Here is a 19,261-nt window from a genome sequence, read left to right as displayed (position 1 = left end):
CACAGTACACATAAACAGTGGAAAGAAAGATCGAAAGCCATGCGATGCAATAGAAGGGAACTTAATTAGGAGGCTCGTCTTGGGAAGCCAAAGGGGACTCGCGTTCCACACCCACATGCCAGAATCTGAAACAAGGGTAGAACAGCCTTCACCGGGTCCAGTCCTAGACAGTCCCAGATGGGGTGCGTTATCAAAGGAACGAGAATGAGGCAAAGAGAATGCTATGCCAAGCTTTATACTATGCCGAGTATTAGAAGTCAGACTGACCAGCCAGGGGAACGAGACCGACACGAAGTGAACGTTATGCAAAGCTTTCTTCAATGCCCAGCATTGGAAGTCAGACGGACAGGCCAGGGCCGCCTCCGTAGAGAGCGACCCGGCCCCGATCTCACGGGCTGGTTGTATAGAGCATAACCGCAGGCCTCAAGGCATGTGGCTTCTGTGGTTAGGGCGTTTACTTCCGGAATCGATGCCCGGTACCGATCCCAGGAACCACTGGGGCATTGATTCCCGGAATGCAGTCCGTGGATGTAAACAACAGTATGGCTACCTAGGCAATATGGAGTGGCTCTGGGCTAAGCAGGCCCTAATAGTTAAACAGGTGTGAACATTAAATCGGCCCTAACAGTCCCCAGAGTCTCAACAGCACCGTTCGATGTCAGGGCTGTCATCCTGGAGACAAGTTTGCAGGAGTGGGAGAGGCACATTCCATGCAGAGGAGGGTGGGTCGGGCACATCCACCTGTCCAGGTCCAGCTCTCGGCTCAGGTGGTCCCGAAATCCTGCTGAACACCTCTTCTCCCAAAGGTCGGAACCACTGAAGGCAGGGCTTCACTTCGACAGGAGCTGTCGAAGTGATTGGGGGTGGGCCATCCTAGGCTTTGATCAGACGCAAGCTCCCAGATCCTGCCCAGTCGACCGGCCAGTGCTCTGGGACCCGAGGTACTGCAGCGGCATGGCTCCCACCAGCACATCAAGGAGTAAGTTCCCCTCAGAGGCCCTGCTCCCCGCTTGTTTTCCACAAAGGCCCCGGTTACTTTCCGGGCTTCAGGGCACTAAGAGGGTCCACCCTGCCAGCCGGGACACAGGCTGGAAGGTTCTGATCCACAGAGGATTGGGGGAAGGGGATCGAGAGAGGCTTGCGCGTGGCCGCCGTCGGAAGCAAAACTGAAGTCGGTGGGCAGGAGTCCCAACAAGAGTCCCGCTTTGGAAAATAGGCAAGCTAGATCTCTGGGGGCAGAGTATGGGTCGAGGTTCGGCACCTCTTTCAGGTGTCACTGACAAAAATGGAACTTTCACCTCCAACGCGGCAGCACTCGGCAGGATGTACTGTCGGATTTTTCCTGGATGTTTCTTAGGAGCAGTTGGGTCCTCTTTGTTCCTCCTAAGGTGCTTTCCTCCCTCACTCGCCCCGCGGGTCTCCTCATTCGTTGGCATGCCATCACATGGCTCGGGACAGGTTGGTATCTCCCTAGATCCTGGACTATCACCCATTCCCACGGGCAGAGGGCAGGCTGCCAGGGTCCTATCGAGCAGGCTCTCCAGTGAATCCGTGGGGGGCCAAGGGACAATAATCTCTGGCCTGGCAATGGGTGGACAGGGCAGAATGTGAAGAGCTGAGGCAGCAGAGCCGGTTCCCATTGCTAGGCAAGTCTTCCTAATCCAGTGGCCATTTACCCTGCAACAGGATCCCGATGGAGGCGGCTTCTTTTGAGGCCGTGGCAGAAAGAGGCTCTGCAAGCGTTGTTCCAGCAGAACCGGTACCCTGGCATCACCACCAGAGAACGACTGGCCCGAGAGCTAGACATTCCAGAGTCCAGGATCCAGGTAGGCTTAAGCTTCTCTTTCATTCTCCCTGGGGCACAAGTTGTGGACACAATCTGGCTGAAGCCAGTGCATGTCAATCTCCATGCCCAGCTGGGAGCTCAGATGCTTTGGCTCCTGTATGGGCATTCCCGGGGACCCCATGCCCTTTGAAGTCTTTCCAAGTCATTCTGTCTGAGAACACGGGGACCACTGCTTGGCATGGCCCGGGCACTCCAACGGGTCAACATATCCAGGCCGACTTCCCCTAGAAATCATTTGCCCGGGCTTATCGCGTGGCCCACACAAAACTCTCTGAGACTTTAGGTATGAGGGACACAAAGGAATGGAAGATACGGAGGTAGCCAGATGAGAGACATAGAGATAGAGGTCGATGATGTACATTCAGATACAGATACAGATAGAACCAGTTCACCAGTGCTGCCTGACCGTCGGTTCTTCTTTTGCCACTTAGGTGTGGTTCCAGAACGAGCGCACCAGACAGCTCAGGCAGAGCCGATTGGCGTCTGCAAACTCCCAAGGGGAAGGGCCATCGTGTGGACAGGAACAGCCTCCAGCTTGGACTCCAGGTGAGTCCCCAGTCTACCAAACGAGTCTCTTCTGGAGCTTCTCCTTCACGCAGGAACGGGTCTGCATGGGCTTGTCAAGGGTTGGGCAAGAGGGCTCAGGAAAGGAACCCACGTTACCTTGTCGCAGCTGCCTTTCGTGTTCCCAGCGATGGACACTCTGTTTACACCGCCCCGGTGGCAGGTGCATTGTTTCTGGGACAGAAAGGCTGTGAATCTTCTTGTCCTGAAAGTGCCAGGAAGGACAGAGTCCTTTTCTTGGGTCCCCTCAGGCTCTAGAGGCAAGTGCTGGCTTGTGTGGGTGGGTCCATGCTGACCTCATGGACTCAGGGAAAGAGAAGCTATTAGGAAAATGTAAAATCACAAACACACACACACACACACACTCACTCACACACACACACCCACACACACACAAACACACTCACACACACACACACAGGCACACACGGACACCAACTTCTCTTTCCACGCTGGATGGGCCTTGGCTCCCAACCCTTCTTTCTAACTCTGTTCTCCTTTCAGAACGTTTCCCAAAGGAGGACAGGAGAAAACGGACAGCCATTTCTCCATCCCAAACCAGTCTCCTCCTTCAAGCCTTTGAGAAGAACCCATTTCCTAGCATTTCTACCAGAGAACAGCTGGCCAGACTCACAGGCCTCCCGGAATGCCGCATTCAGGTACATGTGCGGAGGGTGCCTGTGAACTGTTGAATGTGCAGTGGAGAGTGGCCCCTGAGACATTCCTGGAGAAACGTGGGCTCGTCGGGGTTATCCACGGGGTCCAGTGCCTGGGCAGTAGGGGGAGAGCATGGAGCTTGCAAAGGATGGACTGCACAAAAGCAGAATGTGTCAGCCGAAATGGGGATGCTAGGGGAGGCTGTGAAGGTGAGGTGGTCGTGCCCATGTGTGTAGAAATGGTGCGTGGACAGGAGTGGGGAAACGGAAAAGTTGCCACCTCTCTTGAGGTCATGCAAAGTGTCAGTGCTTCGACGGCTTGGGGTCGCTCTCCATGTGGCCCCCAGGATTTCCTGAGTGTGAGTGGGGTTGCCTTCCTGTGAGTGGCCAAGTGTTTGTCAGTGACCTGGGCCTCAGCACCCCCAGGGCGAGAATGGATCCTGCTCACAAGCCACACCTTTCTGGATAACCTAATCATTTAGGATTATCGGCCCTCGGATTCTTGGCCAGGTGGGGGAGAGGTCCCGGGGGGGGGGGGCCCAGTTGAGCAGGCTTGTTCTCCCCGAGCTCCAGAGAGACTTGTTTCTAGTTAAGTACCTGTGAAACAGCTTTATGGTCAATGGATGTAGACTCTCCGCAAGGCACTCCTTTAGGGCCAGAGCCCGTGAGCCTGCTTTAAGGAGGCATGTACGGGCCTGGCCCCTGACAAGTCTTGTCCCTGGAAAGAGGGGAGGCTCAGGGTGCTCGTTCCTGAGAACCCCCTTCTCATCCAGCCAGCGGAGGAATACAGAGAGGCAAATCCAACGCGGGTGTGGTTGATTTGGAGTCCTGGCGGTCCATGACTTCCCCTGGGGGCTCAAGACCTGTGCCTGTAGACGGAGTGTGTCGATGTGAGGCCAGTTCCGCAGCTGGGCTGAAGGCCTCCAAGGCAGAGGAGGTGGTTTGCCATTGGGATCACATCCAGTCGGACACTGGGGGTCAAATGCTGAGGGACGCCCGGAGGACTTGGAGTAGGCTGGGAAAGGAGGGCAGGTGGTCAGCTAAGTCTTGGCCCCAAGACTCAAGGAATGGCTGGTCAGGAAGCTGCAATGGGCAAACAAAGAGAGCGCTAGGCAGGGACCACGCAGAGCACTACAGAGGGGAGCTCAGCAGAGCAGAGCACAGCAGAGCAGAGCTGAGCGGCTGCCATTCCATCCAGTCAAGTGGGAATTCCATCGAGACCAGGTGTCCACAGTTGCCTGGGACTTGCCCCTACTTCACAAGAGCCAGGTGAAAGGGGTGAACCGAGTTGCCCTGAGAGTCAGGGCAACAGACCTGGCCTTCTCCCTGAGAGATCCCGAGCAGGGGAAGGGGCAGGCCGAGGTGGTGTCTTTCACTTCTTCTCATTCTCATGTCCGCAACCCCTCTTCTCTGTCCCAGGTCTGGTTCCAGAACAGAAGAGCTCGGCACCCAGGGCAGAGCAGAAGTGGCTCCGCGAATGACCGGGCGGCAAACCAGGAAGCCACTCCTCACTTGACTGTCCCAGGGGACCCAGGATGCTCTCAGCCCGGCGTCCCTGGATGCTCTCAGCTTCTGGTTCCTGCTCCTTCCAATCCTCTGGGAAGCATGCAGGCTTTTGCTGCAGCGACCCTTCCTGTCCTCTCCATGGGCTTTGCCCCTCTGGTTCCCTGTGGGGGCCCTGGGAGCCAGGCCGTGGAGGCCACTACGGCCCCGCCCACCCAAGCCTGGCAGGGAGGATGCAACTCTCCCACTCCTGAAGCCATGAGGAGCCATTCCCTGATGGGACCGACTCAGGGAGGGTGCCTTTCAGCTCTTCATGCCCGTCTTTGTCCCCTGACCCAAGGGGAATGCCAGCGGCAACAGGAGCTCCCTGGCTTGGTACTCGTGCCCTTCCAAGGCTATCCCCTGCCTCCAGATGACAATCCTTGCCAACCCGTGCAGGAGGCAGGGCCCTTGGGTAGCCACTATGCCCCACAGTGGTTGGGCAAGGGGTCCGGAATTGTCGTGAGCACAGGACAGGCTCCGGATGCAGCAGCTGGGCAGCCTGCACACGCTGGGAACCCTGGCTGGCGGTGGCAGGCACCCCCTGCTGCTGGGCTCCCTAGTGCACTGGTTCCACAGCACCCATCTTCTGCAGAAGATTCAAGTTTCTTAGAGGAGCTTCTATCAGCCACAGAGAGGGAGGAAGACACACAGCCTTATCCGAGTGTGCATCTGTGGCAGGAGGAGCCTCCGGGACCCTTGGAAGCGCCCCTCAGTGAGGAAGACTTTCAGGCCCTGCTGGCCATGCTGCACGATTCCACATGGCCTCACGCCTAGGACCAGGGAGGCCTCGGCTTCCCCACTCTCCATTCATTCAGACGTCCTTTTCTGAGAGGCAGTCCTTTACAGGACAGCAAGGACGAGGAACAGGAAACAAGGCTCAAGCTCCAGTGAAAGCCTGAGGCCCCAAAGGAGCATCTGCGTCTTGGAAAGACAGAAGGGTGCTCCTCCCTGCCGCGTGGACGGGGCTCCATGGCATTCCCGATGGTCATCAATCTCCACAAGGCACCTGAAGGCATTAAGGACACTGGGCACTTTATACCCTCCCTGACACCTGAGTGACCACGGGCAGGACACACACCGGCCCTCCTCCCTGCCATCGCCCTAGACTCTGGGGCCAGGGAAACTCTGGCCCTGGCAGCAAACCTAAGCAAGGAAGAGAAGTCAGAGGACACCTCCCCCATGCCTTTGCCTCCTGATGAAGCAGAACTTCCAATCTGCAGAAGCTGAGCGTGTAGACCAAGACAGCACGCTACAAGTCTCCCCTGAGGGGGCCCAGGGAGGCCAAGCCATCCGGGCTGGGAGGGCTCGGAACCAGCCAAACGGGAAACGACCGCAGGCCCCCATTGCCCAGAGATCCTGTCCCAGCCAAAGTCCAGAATGCCCTGTGGACTTTGCCTGCCTGGCTTATTGCCCTGGAGCCATTCCAGTGGACACAGCATGACAGTTCCGGGGATGACAGTCAGTCTCAGAAGGCATTCCAGCAATGAGGGGACCAATGTGGCTCTTTCCAGAACCTTTGCACTTCTTTTTTTCCCTGTCTCTGGTTGGTGTCTATCAGCATGCTCACTACATACAATGTTCTCTCGCTTCTCAGGAAGAAGACAGATACTCCCTGTCAGCATCTTTGTGATCTTCCTTTGGCGGGGCCACTCCTCTCCCTTGCGAAAGGGAACTTTGAGGAAATCCATCCTGGATTTTCAAGGTCCATGGGACACTCCATTGACCTAATAAACCTATCTTTGGCTCCCCAGTACGGTGTCTGGTCATGATTCATTCCGATCCCCAACCGTCCGGTCATGCTTGCCCATCCTCAGAGACTGGTGATGCTTTCTGGCCCGGGAATGGACTGTGGAAGCCATCGGCATGTCCACGTGTAGTTCAGAGCTTCTGGCACAGACAAGCCCGAGAGGCTGCACCAACACTTCCTAGCATTCATCCCCCTCCGCCTGCCCGGAGGGTGCCTTCTGTGCAAGCATTCCTCCAAGGGATGAAGGTGGAGCACAAGTGGAAGTCTTTCCACGCATACTGTACCTGACTCCACTCTTCTCAGCGGAGGCCAAATTCCCACGTAAGGATCATCATGGAAGGCAGGCATTGAGTCACAGCCCCCCCCCAACCTTGCTTTATGCCCCTGCCCTTCCTCCTTTTCTCTCTTTCCCTTTCTTCAGATCTCAGTCGACCTTTCCTTCTTCCTCTATCTCATTTTCTTTCACACGTGGATACCTGCAGATGTCCACACTGTCTCACGATCATGCTTATGCTTCTTAGAGTATGGGTACAGAACCACCGGGGAAAGGGATGTGGTCAAAACCTTTTGTAGATTCAGGTGGGCTTCACTGGGTTATTTCCTCGGTTTTTTCTTCTGTCCCTACCTCTTTCCCATGTGCCCTGGGAGATGAGAGGCTGTGTATTTGGTTTCTTGAGTCCAACCCTAAACCCATGGCCAACACGTATGGGATCCATGTTGCAAGGAACCAAAGAAGTCTGACCTTGGTCACTTCCGGCCAACTCGATCTCTCTCACTATCCACATGCTCTTTTGCACAAATGTATCTGTAGCCCCATGTGGCTACGTGCCTAGTTCCACAGGTGGATCGCGGGTATATCTCTGTGGATGGAGCTTGTGCTGGAAACCCTCCACATCTCACCAGCCCTAGTGTTTTGTTCTTCAGTTGGCTCTAGGGATACATCAACCTGTAGCTTTTGTAGGCTGGGTGGAAGCTAGTGTCTCTCCCTCCCCGAACAGAGTGGGTTAGGATATCTGGAATGTGCCTAGCCAAAGTGTCCTCGGGACAGACGGGGTTTGGGTTGTGTCTAGAGAAGCTACATGGTGGAATGGCTCTCTTGTGGGGTTGGGAGGACCTCAGTCTCCTCTGGCCGTGTTTCCAAGGTCTGTGGATTCTTGGGGCTGGCCTTTCTGCACACATGATGTGGAGGGAAGAACAGGGCTGCAGCCACACTGGGGTCCAAGGCCAGCCACACCAGATTCTCAAGGACGGACATGAGCCCTGGAGCCTGTCCTCTCCATGCATGGCCAGTGCCATGCACATCAGCGAGGTCTCAAGCCCCTGGCATGTGTGCAACACGCAGCACCACTCTGGAAAATAGCTTGGCAGAGGAGGTGTCCATGTGGAAGCTGCAGGAAGTCTGCCCGTTAGCGGGTTCTTACTCGTGGGCTTGGAGGCCAAGGCCCCAGGGCCTCGGATCTGTCAGGGCCTCTTCCCCCAGCTGTGCCACCCCTGGGATCCCTCAAAGGGATCGTCTCGCCCTCTGATAGAGATCACCCAAGCGGAAGAATGAGGCGCCAAAAACAGGATCCACGTGTCTGCGGGACATGGTCTCGGGGCTTCAGCACGGCTCCTCGTCTTGTTGAGGGTCAGCCTCAGGCAGTGCCTGGAGGCCACCTGCAACGTCAGGACAGCAATGTCTGGAAAAGCCACAGAGAGCTGCGCTGATGGTCAGCTGCCCTCGATAGGCTCCAGTCAGGACTCGGCACTTGACCATTGTGGGGGTTTTGCGCATTCCTCAAACCTCTGTGCTCAGACAACGGCGCCCAGAAAGTTCGAGGGCACCCTCTGGGGAGGCCCCCTGCCCACCTGTCTCCTCGTGCTGCAAGCCACCATGGGGAAAAGCCCAGCCAGGAGAGCCACCAACTACCTGGCCGGGGAGATCCCCTCGAGCTTCCAGGAGATGCGATTACTCTGTTTCTGCAGATGCCGTTTCTTGACCGAAAGCCACTGGTTCCTCTGGGACGGAAGCACGAGCACACCCTCTGACCCGCACACACACTCACCCCTACCATTAGGAAATGCTCTGGGACTGCCGTCACGTCCTGCGAAAATGACTCCCTTTTCCGCCTCTTTCTACTGGGTTCTACTTGTCTCCCTGTGGTTCACCTCATGGAACTGCAGAGCCGAGTGAGCCAAAAGGCAATGGGTGCGTCATTTGGTTCTCTGTGTACCATTTCCTTTTGGGCCGCTGGTTGGCTGTCGGGTTGCTTGGTAGTTGCCTGGCCGATTCAATAACTGGCCGGCTCTGGGAATCCACTGAAGCGGTCGACTGATGGCACATTCCATCTCATCTTCCTTTTGACCACAGATGGGATCACCACAATGTAAGCGGAGTTAGGTATTTTGTATACACACACACACACACACACACCCACACACACGCACACGCACACACACAAACACAGACCAGCTTCACAGGAGAGGCAACTTGGCCCTTCCGGATTCCATTCTGCTTTGAATTGATCTGAACTTCTCCATCTGCTTCCCAGGTTCCTGCAGCTGGCTTCTCCTCCTAGGTCATTATTACGTAGGGCGCTCCATTGAGAGCTCAAGTCTCTCTGGCTACGCCCTGCCAAGAGCAGTGAAGAATAGGAACACCAGGTGGAGCCAGTGGAAACCCAAAGTCATGGAGTCGTCATAGCACAGACTGTTTCTCTCTGGCAAACCTAGGGAGGCCTGAATCCCTCTCAGACGGCGGAGAGCGTTGATTCCCTTAGACCAGGACATGGTAGCATCTCCACTTGTCTCAAACACTGCACGTTCACATGTCCCAAGCCTTTCCTCCGAACTTGTGGTTCCCTTGTCCCCACAAGCAGCTAAGGCTGTGGAGCAATCCATTCCACATACATGGCGATGGCTGGCTCGAAATCTCTCTCTTCCGTGCCTCCGATCTCAGCTGACTGATCTCAGTGTCCTGCCTGGATCCACAGGGAAGTGTTGCTTCACGAGCTGCCTGGGACCTGCCTGGGTGTCTTTGGAAACGGAATCCCCAATCGTGGAAGGCACCGAGACAGCAAGCCAAGTGGGTGACCAGTCCCAATTGGAGGGGGAAGGTGAAGATACCAGGGCATTTACCATATAATCTGTTTATTCAAGTAATACAAAAATCAGCAAACATGGAAAAAAAGGGGAGAAAAGGAAAGCTGCCCAATGAAACAAGACCGGCGTTCCGATAAAGACACAGTACACATAAACAGTGGAAAGAAAGATCGAAAGCCATGCGATGCAATAGAAGGGAACTTAATTAGGAGGCTCGTCTTGGGAAGCCAAAGGGGACTCGCGTTCCACACCCACATGCCAGAATCTGAAACAAGGGTAGAACAGCCTTCACCGGGTCCAGTCCTAGACAGTCCCAGATGGGGTGCGTTATCAAAGGAACGAGAATGAGGCAAAGAGAATGCTATGCCAAGCTTTATACTATGCCGAGTATTAGAAGTCAGACTGACCAGCCAGGGGAACGAGACCGACACGAAGTGAACGTTATGCAAAGCTTTCTTCAATGCCCAGCATTGGAAGTCAGACGGACAGGCCAGGGCCGCCTCCGTAGAGAGCGACCCGGCCCCGATCTCACGGGCTGGTTGTATAGAGCATAACCGCAGGCCTCAAGGCATGTGGCTTCTGTGGTTAGGGCGTTTACTTCCGGAATCGATGCCCGGTACCGATCCCAGGAACCACTGGGGCATTGATTCCCGGAATGCAGTCCGTGGATGTAAACAACAGTATGGCTACCTAGGCAATATGGAGTGGCTCTGGGCTAAGCAGGCCCTAATAGTTAAACAGGTGTGAACATTAAATCGGCCCTAACAGTCCCCAGAGTCTCAACAGCACCGTTCGATGTCAGGGCTGTCATCCTGGAGACAAGTTTGCAGGAGTGGGAGAGGCACATTCCATGCAGAGGAGGGTGGGTCGGGCACATCCACCTGTCCAGGTCCAGCTCTCGGCTCAGGTGGTCCCGAAATCCTGCTGAACACCTCTTCTCCCAAAGGTCGGAACCACTGAAGGCAGGGCTTCACTTCGACAGGAGCTGTCGAAGTGATTGGGGGTGGGCCATCCTAGGCTTTGATCAGACGCAAGCTCCCAGATCCTGCCCAGTCGACCGGCCAGTGCTCTGGGACCCGAGGTACTGCAGCGGCATGGCTCCCACCAGCACATCAAGGAGTAAGTTCCCCTCAGAGGCCCTGCTCCCCGCTTGTTTTCCACAAAGGCCCCGGTTACTTTCCGGGCTTCAGGGCACTAAGAGGGTCCACCCTGCCAGCCGGGACACAGGCTGGAAGGTTCTGATCCACAGAGGATTGGGGGAAGGGGATCGAGAGAGGCTTGCGCGTGGCCGCCGTCGGAAGCAAAACTGAAGTCGGTGGGCAGGAGTCCCAACAAGAGTCCCGCTTTGGAAAATAGGCAAGCTAGATCTCTGGGGGCAGAGTATGGGTCGAGGTTCGGCACCTCTTTCAGGTGTCACTGACAAAAATGGAACTTTCACCTCCAACGCGGCAGCACTCGGCAGGATGTACTGTCGGATTTTTCCTGGATGTTTCTTAGGAGCAGTTGGGTCCTCTTTGTTCCTCCTAAGGTGCTTTCCTCCCTCACTCGCCCCGCGGGTCTCCTCATTCGTTGGCATGCCATCACATGGCTCGGGACAGGTTGGTATCTCCCTAGATCCTGGACTATCACCCATTCCCACGGGCAGAGGGCAGGCTGCCAGGGTCCTATCGAGCAGGCTCTCCAGTGAATCCGTGGGGGGCCAAGGGACAATAATCTCTGGCCTGGCAATGGGTGGACAGGGCAGAATGTGAAGAGCTGAGGCAGCAGAGCCGGTTCCCATTGCTAGGCAAGTCTTCCTAATCCAGTGGCCATTTACCCTGCAACAGGATCCCGATGGAGGCGGCTTCTTTTGAGGCCGTGGCAGAAAGAGGCTCTGCAAGCGTTGTTCCAGCAGAACCGGTACCCTGGCATCACCACCAGAGAACGACTGGCCCGAGAGCTAGACATTCCAGAGTCCAGGATCCAGGTAGGCTTAAGCTTCTCTTTCATTCTCCCTGGGGCACAAGTTGTGGACACAATCTGGCTGAAGCCAGTGCATGTCAATCTCCATGCCCAGCTGGGAGCTCAGATGCTTTGGCTCCTGTATGGGCATTCCCGGGGACCCCATGCCCTTTGAAGTCTTTCCAAGTCATTCTGTCTGAGAACACGGGGACCACTGCTTGGCATGGCCCGGGCACTCCAACGGGTCAACATATCCAGGCCGACTTCCCCTAGAAATCATTTGCCCGGGCTTATCGCGTGGCCCACACAAAACTCTCTGAGACTTTAGGTATGAGGGACACAAAGGAATGGAAGATACGGAGGTAGCCAGATGAGAGACATAGAGATAGAGGTCGATGATGTACATTCAGATACAGATACAGATAGAACCAGTTCACCAGTGCTGCCTGACCGTCGGTTCTTCTTTTGCCACTTAGGTGTGGTTCCAGAACGAGCGCACCAGACAGCTCAGGCAGAGCCGATTGGCGTCTGCAAACTCCCAAGGGGAAGGGCCATCGTGTGGACAGGAACAGCCTCCAGCTTGGACTCCAGGTGAGTCCCCAGTCTACCAAACGAGTCTCTTCTGGAGCTTCTCCTTCACGCAGGAACGGGTCTGCATGGGCTTGTCAAGGGTTGGGCAAGAGGGCTCAGGAAAGGAACCCACGTTACCTTGTCGCAGCTGCCTTTCGTGTTCCCAGCGATGGACACTCTGTTTACACCGCCCCGGTGGCAGGTGCATTGTTTCTGGGACAGAAAGGCTGTGAATCTTCTTGTCCTGAAAGTGCCAGGAAGGACAGAGTCCTTTTCTTGGGTCCCCTCAGGCTCTAGAGGCAAGTGCTGGCTTGTGTGGGTGGGTCCATGCTGACCTCATGGACTCAGGGAAAGAGAAGCTATTAGGAAAATGTAAAATCACAAACACACACACACACACACACTCACTCACACACACACACCCACACACACACAAACACACTCACACACACACACACAGGCACACACGGACACCAACTTCTCTTTCCACGCTGGATGGGCCTTGGCTCCCAACCCTTCTTTCTAACTCTGTTCTCCTTTCAGAACGTTTCCCAAAGGAGGACAGGAGAAAACGGACAGCCATTTCTCCATCCCAAACCAGTCTCCTCCTTCAAGCCTTTGAGAAGAACCCATTTCCTAGCATTTCTACCAGAGAACAGCTGGCCAGACTCACAGGCCTCCCGGAATGCCGCATTCAGGTACATGTGCGGAGGGTGCCTGTGAACTGTTGAATGTGCAGTGGAGAGTGGCCCCTGAGACATTCCTGGAGAAACGTGGGCTCGTCGGGGTTATCCACGGGGTCCAGTGCCTGGGCAGTAGGGGGAGAGCATGGAGCTTGCAAAGGATGGACTGCACAAAAGCAGAATGTGTCAGCCGAAATGGGGATGCTAGGGGAGGCTGTGAAGGTGAGGTGGTCGTGCCCATGTGTGTAGAAATGGTGCGTGGACAGGAGTGGGGAAACGGAAAAGTTGCCACCTCTCTTGAGGTCATGCAAAGTGTCAGTGCTTCGACGGCTTGGGGTCGCTCTCCATGTGGCCCCCAGGATTTCCTGAGTGTGAGTGGGGTTGCCTTCCTGTGAGTGGCCAAGTGTTTGTCAGTGACCTGGGCCTCAGCACCCCCAGGGCGAGAATGGATCCTGCTCACAAGCCACACCTTTCTGGATAACCTAATCATTTAGGATTATCGGCCCTCGGATTCTTGGCCAGGTGGGGGAGAGGTCCCGGGGGGGGGCCCAGTTGAGCAGGCTTGTTCTCCCCGAGCTCCAGAGAGACTTGTTTCTAGTTAAGTACCTGTGAAACAGCTTTATGGTCAATGGATGTAGACTCTCCGCAAGGCACTCCTTTAGGGCCAGAGCCCGTGAGCCTGCTTTAAGGAGGCATGTACGGGCCTGGCCCCTGACAAGTCTTGTCCCTGGAAAGAGGGGAGGCTCAGGGTGCTCGTTCCTGAGAACCCCCTTCTCATCCAGCCAGCGGAGGAATACAGAGAGGCAAATCCAACGCGGGTGTGGTTGATTTGGAGTCCTGGCGGTCCATGACTTCCCCTGGGGGCTCAAGACCTGTGCCTGTAGACGGAGTGTGTCGATGTGAGGCCAGTTCCGCAGCTGGGCTGAAGGCCTCCAAGGCAGAGGAGGTGGTTTGCCATTGGGATCACATCCAGTCGGACACTGGGGGTCAAATGCTGAGGGACGCCCGGAGGACTTGGAGTAGGCTGGGAAAGGAGGGCAGGTGGTCAGCTAAGTCTTGGCCCCAAGACTCAAGGAATGGCTGGTCAGGAAGCTGCAATGGGCAAACAAAGAGAGCGCTAGGCAGGGACCACGCAGAGCACTACAGAGGGGAGCTCAGCAGAGCAGAGCACAGCAGAGCAGAGCTGAGCGGCTGCCATTCCATCCAGTCAAGTGGGAATTCCATCGAGACCAGGTGTCCACAGTTGCCTGGGACTTGCCCCTACTTCACAAGAGCCAGGTGAAAGGGGTGAACCGAGTTGCCCTGAGAGTCAGGGCAACAGACCTGGCCTTCTCCCTGAGAGATCCCGAGCAGGGGAAGGGGCAGGCCGAGGTGGTGTCTTTCACTTCTTCTCATTCTCATGTCCGCAACCCTTCTTCTCTGTCCCAGGTCTGGTTCCAGAACAGAAGAGCTCGGCACCCAGGGCAGAGCAGAAGTGGCTCCGCGAATGACCGGGCGGCAAACCAGGAAGCCACTCCTCACTTGACTGTCCCAGGGGACCCAGGATGCTCTCAGCCCGGCGTCCCTGGATGCTCTCAGCTTCTGGTTCCTGCTCCTTCCAATCCTCTGGGAAGCATGCAGGCTTTTGCTGCAGCGACCCTTCCTGTCCTCTCCATGGGCTTTGCCCCTCTGGTTCCCTGTGGGGGCCCTGGGAGCCAGGCCGTGGAGGCCACTACGGCCCCGCCCACCCAAGCCTGGCAGGGAGGATGCAACTCTCCCACTCCTGAAGCCATGAGGAGCCATTCCCTGATGGGACCGACTCAGGGAGGGTGCCTTTCAGCTCTTCATGCCCGTCTTTGTCCCCTGACCCAAGGGGAATGCCAGCGGCAACAGGAGCTCCCTGGCTTGGTACTCGTGCCCTTCCAAGGCTATCCCCTGCCTCCAGATGACAATCCTTGCCAACCCGTGCAGGAGGCAGGGCCCTTGGGTAGCCACTATGACCCACAGTGGTTGGGCAAGGGGTCCGGAATTGTCGTGAGCACAGGACAGGCTCCGGATGCAGCAGCTGGGCAGCCTGCACACGCTGGGAACCCTGGCTGGCGGTGGCAGGCACCCCCTGCTGCTGGGCTCCCTAGTGCACTGGTTCCACAGCACCCATCTTCTGCAGAAGATTCAAGTTTCTTAGAGGAGCTTCTATCAGCCACAGAGAGGGAGGAAGACACACAGCCTTATCCGAGTGTGCATCTGTGGCAGGAGGAGCCTCCGGGACCCTTGGAAGCGCCCCTCAGTGAGGAAGACTTTCAGGCCCTGCTGGCCATGCTGCACGATTCCACATGGCCTCACGCCTAGGACCAGGGAGGCCTCGGCTTCCCCACTCTCCATTCATTCAGACGTCCTTTTCTGAGAGGCAGTCCTTTACAGGACAGCAAGGACGAGGAACAGGAAACAAGGCTCAAGCTCCAGTGAAAGCCTGAGGCAACAAAGGAGCATCTGCGTCTTGGAAAGACAGAAGGGTGCTCCTCCCTGCCGCGTGGACGGGGCTCCATGGCATTCCCGATGGTCATCAATCTCCACAAGGCACCTGAAGGCATTAAGGACACTGGGCACTTTATACCCTCCCTGACACCTGAGTGACCACGGGCAGGACACACACCGGCCCTCCTCCCTGCCATCGCCCTAGACTCTGGGGCCAGGGAAACTCTGGCCCTGGCAGCAAACCTAAGCAAGGAAGAGAAGTCAGAGGACACCTCCCCCATGCCTTTGCCTCCTGATGAAGCAGAACTTCCAATCTGCAGAAGCTGAGCGTGTAGACCAAGACAGCACGCTACAAGTCTCCCCTGAGGGGGCCCAGGGAGGCCAAGCCATCCGGGCTGGGAGGGCTCGGAACCAGCCAAACGGGAAACGACCGCAGGCCCCCATTGCCCAGAGATCCTGTCCCAGCCAAAGTCCAGAATGCCCTGTGGACTTTGCCTGCCTGGCTTATTGCCCTGGAGCCATTCCAGTGGACACAGCATGACAGTTCCGGGGATGACAGTCAGTCTCAGAAGGCATTCCAGCAATGAGGGGACCAATGTGGCTCTTTCCAGAACCTTTGCACTTCTTTTTTTCCCTGTCTCTGGTTGGTGTCTATCAGCATGCTCACTACATACAATGTTCTCTCGCTTCTCAGGAAGAAGACAGATACTCCCTGTCAGCATCTTTGTGATCTTCCTTTGGCGGGGCCACTCCTCTCCCTTGCGAAAGGGAACTTTGAGGAAATCCATCCTGGATTTTCAAGGTCCATGGGACACTCCATTGACCTAATAAACCTATCTTTGGCTCCCCAGTACGGTGTCTGGTCATGATTCATTCCGATCCCCAACCGTCCGGTCATGCTTGCCCATCCTCAGAGACTGGTGATGCTTTCTGGCCCGGGAATGGACTGTGGAAGCCATCGGCATGTCCACGTGTAGTTCAGAGCTTCTGGCACAGACAAGCCCGAGAGGCTGCACCAACACTTCCTAGCATTCATCCCCCTCCGCCTGCCCGGAGGGTGCCTTCTGTGCAAGCATTCCTCCAAGGGATGAAGGTGGAGCACAAGTGGAAGTCTTTCCACGCATACTGTACCTGACTCCACTCTTCTCAGCGGAGGCCAAATTCCCACGTAAGGATCATCATGGAAGGCAGGCATTGAGTCACAGCCCCCCCCCCAACCTTGCTTTATGCCCCTGCCCTTCCTCCTTTTCTCTCTTTCCCTTTCTTCAGATCTCAGTCGACCTTTCCTTCTTCCTCTATCTCATTTTCTTTCACACGTGGATACCTGCAGATGTCCACACTGTCTCACGATCATGCTTATGCTTCTTAGAGTATGGGTACAGAACCACCGGGGAAAGGGATGTGGTCAAAACCTTTTGTAGATTCAGGTGGGCTTCACTGGGTTATTTCCTCGGTTTTTTCTTCTGTCCCTACCTCTTTCCCATGTGCCCTGGGAGATGAGAGGCTGTGTATTTGGTTTCTTGAGTCCAACCCTAAACCCATGGCCAACACGTATGGGATCCATGTTGCAAGGAACCAAAGAAGTCTGACCTTGGTCACTTCCGGCCAACTCGATCTCTCTCACTATCCACATGCTCTTTTGCACAAATGTATCTGTAGCCCCATGTGGCTACGTGCCTAGTTCCACAGGTGGATCGCGGGTATATCTCTGTGGATGGAGCTTGTGCTGGAAACCCTCCACATCTCACCAGCCCTAGTGTTTTGTTCTTCAGTTGGCTCTAGGGATACATCAACCTGTAGCTTTTGTAGGCTGGGTGGAAGCTAGTGTCTCTCCCTCCCCGAACAGAGTGGGTTAGGATATCTGGAATGTGCCTAGCCAAAGTGTCCTCGGGACAGACGGGGTTTGGGTTGTGTCTAGAGAAGCTACATGGTGGAATGGCTCTCTTGTGGGGTTGGGAGGACCTCAGTCTCCTCTGGCCGTGTTTCCAAGGTCTGTGGATTCTTGGGGCTGGCCTTTCTGCACACATGATGTGGAGGGAAGAACAGGGCTGCAGCCACACTGGGGTCCAAGGCCAGCCACACCAGATTCTCAAGGACGGACATGAGCCCTGGAGCCTGTCCTCTCCATGCATGGCCAGTGCCATGCACATCAGCGAGGTCTCAAGCCCCTGGCATGTGTGCAACACGCAGCACCACTCTGGAAAATAGCTTGGCAGAGGAGGTGTCCATGTGGAAGCTGCAGGAAGTCTGCCCGTTAGCGGGTTCTTACTCGTGGGCTTGGAGGCCAAGGCCCCAGGGCCTCGGATCTGTCAGGGCCTCTTCCCCCAGCTGTGCCACCCCTGGGATCCCTCAAAGGGATCGTCTCGCCCTCTGATAGAGATCACCCAAGCGGAAGAATGAGGCGCCAAAAACAGGATCCACGTGTCTGCGGGACATGGTCTCGGGGCTTCAGCACGGCTCCTCGTCTTGTTGAGGGTCAGCCTCAGGCAGTGCCTGGAGGCCACCTGCAACGTCAGGACAGCAATGTCTGGAAAAGCCACAGAGAGCTGCGCTGATGGTCAGCTGCCCTCGATAGGCTCCAGTCAGGACTCGGCACTTGACCATTGTGGGGGTTTTGCGCATTCCTCAAACCTCTGTGCTCAGACAACGGCGCCCAGAAAGTTCGAGGGCACCCTCTGGGGAGGTGGGCCTTGGGCCCTCCTGTCTCCTCGTGCTGCAAGCCACCATGGGGAAAAGCCCAGCCAGGAGAGCCACCAACTACCTGGCCGGGGAGATCCCCTCGAGCTTCCAGGAGATGCGATTACTCTGTTTCTGCAGATGCCGTTTCTTGACCGAAAGCCACTGGTTCCTCTGGGACGGAAGCACGAGCACACCCTCTGACCCGCACACACACTCACCCCTACCATTAGGAAATGCTCTGGGACTGCCGTCACGTCCTGCGAAAATGACTCCCTTTTCCGCCTCTTTCTACTGGGTTCTACTTGTCTCCCTGTGGTTCACCTCATGGAACTGCAGAGCCGAGTGAGCCAAAAGGCAATGGGTGCGTCATTTGGTTCTCTGTGTACCATTTCCTTTTGGGCCGCTGGTTGGCTGTCGGGTTGCTTGGTAGTTGCCTGGCCGATTCAATAACTGGCCGGCTCTGGGAATCCACTGAAGCGGTCGACTGATGGCACATTCCATCTCATCTTCCTTTTGACCACAGATGGGATCACCACAATGTAAGCGGAGTTAGGTATTTTGTATACACACACACACACACACACACCCACACACACGCACACGCACACACACAAACACAGACCAGCTTCACAGGAGAGGCAACTTGGCCCTTCCGGATTCCATTCTGCTTTGAATTGATCTGAACTTCTCCATCTGCTTCCCAGGTTCCTGCAGCTGGCTTCTCCTCCTAGGTCATTATTACGTAGGGCGCTCCATTGAGAGCTCAAGTCTCTCTGGCTACGCCCTGCCAAGAGCAGTGAAGAATAGGAACACCAGGTGGAGCCAGTGGAAACCCAAAGTCATGGAGTCGTCATAGCACAGACTGTTTCTCTCTGGCAAACCTAGGGAGGCCTGAATCCCTCTCAGACGGCGGAGAGCGTTGATTCCCTTAGACCAGGACATGGTAGCATCTCCACTTGTCTCAAACACTGCACGTTCACATGTCCCAAGCCTTTCCTCCGAACTTGTGGTTCCCTTGTCCCCACAAGCAGCTAAGGCTGTGGAGCAATCCATTCCACATACATGGCGATGGCTGGCTCGAAATCTCTCTCTTCCGTGCCTCCGATCTCAGCTGACTGATCTCAGTGTCCTGCCTGGATCCACAGGGAAGTGTTGCTTCACGAGCTGCCTGGGACCTGCCTGGGTGTCTTTGGAAACGGAATCCCCAATCGTGGAAGGCACCGAGACAGCAAGCCAAGTGGGTGACCAGTCCCAATTGGAGGGGGAAGGTGAAGATACCAGGGCATTTACCATATAATCTGTTTATTCAAGTAATACAAAAATCAGCAAACATGGAAAAAAAGGGGAGAAAAGGAAAGCTGCCCAATGAAACAAGACCGGCGTTCCGATAAAGACACAGTACACATAAACAGTGGAAAGAAAGATCGAAAGCCATGCGATGCAATAGAAGGGAACTTAATTAGGAGGCTCGTCTTGGGAAGCCAAAGGGGACTCG

The 19,261-nt window shown here is 55.8% G+C and overlaps 1 protein-coding gene across 1 annotated transcript; it reads left to right on the top strand.

The window, feature by feature from the left end:
* The first annotated feature begins 469 nt into the window (after nucleotides 1-469).
* Nucleotides 470-14,961, top strand: LOC122912329 (double homeobox protein 1-like). Its single transcript, XM_044257985.1, has 8 exons — nucleotides 470-476; nucleotides 1,687-1,826; nucleotides 2,278-2,392; nucleotides 11,266-11,405; nucleotides 11,857-11,958; nucleotides 12,508-12,648; nucleotides 14,062-14,130; nucleotides 14,866-14,961. The coding sequence occupies exons 1-8, from the start codon at nucleotides 470-472 to the stop codon at nucleotides 14,959-14,961; spliced, it is 810 nt and encodes a 269-aa protein (XP_044113920.1).
* The last annotated feature ends 4,300 nt before the right edge of the window (nucleotides 14,962-19,261 follow it).

Source organism: Neovison vison, chromosome 1, assembly GCF_020171115.1.
Source record: "Neovison vison isolate M4711 chromosome 1, ASM_NN_V1, whole genome shotgun sequence".
In the NCBI taxonomy this organism is placed as follows: Eukaryota; Metazoa; Chordata; class Mammalia; order Carnivora; family Mustelidae; genus Neogale; species Neogale vison.
The sequence above is the reverse complement of the archived record's forward strand: the minus strand, read 5'-3'. Positions and strand labels throughout refer to the sequence as shown.

Bases quoted from the DNA above. Each gene is read 5' to 3' on its own strand.
- LOC122912329 (XM_044257985.1), top strand. The intron at 1,827-2,277 runs GTAGGCTTAAGC...TTTGCCACTTAG, and splicing joins TTCCAGAGTCCAGGATCCAG to GTGTGGTTCCAGAACGAGCG. The intron at 12,649-14,061 runs GTACATGTGCGG...TCTCTGTCCCAG, and splicing joins TCCCGGAATGCCGCATTCAG to GTCTGGTTCCAGAACAGAAG.